General features: G+C 33.9%; 1 protein-coding gene across 1 annotated transcript; it reads right to left on the bottom strand.

The window, feature by feature from the left end:
• Positions 1–682: 682 nt before the first annotated feature.
• On the bottom strand, positions 683–1465 carry LOC125032251 (pro-resilin-like). Its single transcript, XM_047623344.1, has 3 exons — positions 1445–1465; positions 1220–1294; positions 683–1079 (listed from the first exon to the last, which is right to left on the bottom strand). The coding sequence occupies exons 1-3, from the start codon at positions 1454–1456 to the stop codon at positions 783–785; spliced, it is 384 nt and encodes a 127-aa protein (XP_047479300.1). The 5' UTR covers positions 1457–1465; the 3' UTR covers positions 683–782.
• Between the last annotated feature and the right edge of the window lie 1035 nt (positions 1466–2500).

Genomic DNA, 2500 nt, shown 5'->3' with positions numbered 1-2500 from the left:
TTAGACTTAGGGCGAGGTGGAGTTTTAATCCATCAGTTTGAAGAGAAAGGTTAGGAATTATTTCATCGGGCCAGTTGCTTGTAGATGATGTTATTGGGTTTTATAGATATGTGAGAATATAGTACACTTATTAGCAATGGGTGGATATGATTATGTGGGCATATCGTCACCAAACTCTCAGGGTATTCATCATCGTATTTGGAAAATGTATTTGACTATGAATGAATGCCGTCACTTGTACACTAATCTCTATATGCACAAGTTAAAATAATAAGGTTTTTTTTTTATCATGTTGATTTTTTTCATAAACACTTTAAAAAATGGGGAACCCGTCAAAAGCCCCCAGGCCTAGAAATGTCTAGATATACCACTGTATGTCTATATGCGCACATGCACACATACAGACATACACATACCCGCATACATGCATACATATATTTATATAAATTTTATTTATATACAAATTATAAACGTTTACATTCATATATATATATATATTCGTATGTGTATATAAACACATCTATATATAATACAAACGAATGCATCTAAGAACATACATTACATTTGCGGAGATGCGTAAGAGTACTCAACTAGGTACGTCATATATAGACAGTTATGGTATTATCTTTTTTTTTATGAATTTTATGACGTTCATATGTTTTAGGGGAAAGACACTCCTGAGTTCAATGATTCATATATATTGATAAACATTTGTACAAAATGAACAAAAAGAGCTGCAAAATCCATCAGCAAAAGATCAGATTTCAGATATGACTAGATATTTATTTTGACTCGTTGGAGTCGTACGCGTATCTGTATTCCCGAGATTCGGCTGAACCAGATTCGAAGGAAGCCACGCCCTCGTAGTTGACCTCAGCCACGTAGCCGGAGTCGCCGTCCACGAAGTACTTGACGGTCTGCAGGCGGCCGTCGGGAAGCTGCACGTAGTACGATCCCTGAGTGTGGTCGCCGTCACGGGCCTCCTGGTGTCCGAACTCGTTGCTGGAGGAGTCATCGCTGACGGCCCATTGGAAGTCGTACTTGGCCTCGCTTGACTCGTAAGATTCCTCAGAGGACCTCTGTTAAAGAAAATCGTTTTATTTGCTTGCATCCAATGCAATATTCGTATTACATTGTTAGCATAACTTTGAAGCATACTTCAACATTCCTAAATATTTACACCAAAAGACTGGTAGAGAAGAAACTAAGGAAAACTTACATGCGGTGGCCTGTATTCGTAGGATTCAAAGCTGTCTGCAGCGGTAAAGGCTGCGAGGCCGAGGAAGATGAGGATCTGAAATTGGTCAAGTATTAAGTGACATTTGACAGTAAAGACCACCATTTTTTTTTTTTTTTTTTTTTTTTTACCTGTTAATGAGTATTTTCATATGAGAGTAATAAACAAATGGTAAACCGTAATAGCTGAACATTATCTGCTATTAACCTTGATGTTCATGTTGGTGTATTCTGAAGGAACTGATGCCGGTCCCTCGGCTGCTGACCATTATATACTACAACCAAACGGGAACGCAACGCAAGGTCACTCAAGTACCCAAGTTCTTACCGGGTTTCTGCAACGCAGGGCGAGGCTCCTTTTACGCAAATGGTTGCATGTATACTATATATACACACTCATGCTTATGAATATAATTAAATACGTATATATAAATAAATTCATATACACATATAGACATACATATATAAAGACATTAATGCATATACATTTACATACATACAATATGTACTCACAAATACACACATACCTATACATACATATATATATATGCATATATATATATGTATATATATGTGCATATATATATATATATATATATATATATATATATATATATATATATATATATATATACACATTCATATATACATTTACAATTATATATATATATATATATATATATATATATATATATATATATTTATTGATCATATATCGTTTTGCCACAATTTCACTGAGGAGTACTGTGTGATTATGTACTAAGACTTCTAAATGGCATCAACATCACTATTTCAGTAAATGGATATCTAATCATTAACAACATTTAGGTCCACTCAGCCATATTTGTTGACAATAAAGTAGAAATCGAGACTCCCTTTTTACTCTTATTCATATCATCATAAAACATAATTTTCATATCAGTGAAATCTAGACAGTTTTACAGTGAAAGTCAAAGTAAAAGTCTTAATAGGAATTAAAAGGTACTAGAGATAAAAATAAAAATCCATTCAAGGAAATCATACACTGGTTACCCATAATTTTGCAATCGGAAATAATACATAATGCACAATTTAATATATTTGACGATAAACAAGCAGAACTTATAAAAATAACCACTAAAAAGGTAATTTTAGCAACGAAAGATATATGCTTTTCCAAAAGCACAACAGTCAAGCGTTCTCTCCTACACAGCCCGCCGAGCTGCCTTAACAAACAAGAAATCAGTAGGTAAACAGAAAAAAAAAAAAAAATGCAATCATATGA

This window comes from Penaeus chinensis, chromosome 14 (genome assembly GCF_019202785.1).
Source record: "Penaeus chinensis breed Huanghai No. 1 chromosome 14, ASM1920278v2, whole genome shotgun sequence".
Lineage (NCBI taxonomy): Eukaryota > Metazoa > Arthropoda > Malacostraca > Decapoda > Penaeidae > Penaeus > Penaeus chinensis.
The sequence above is the reverse complement of the archived record's forward strand: the minus strand, read 5'-3'. Positions and strand labels throughout refer to the sequence as shown.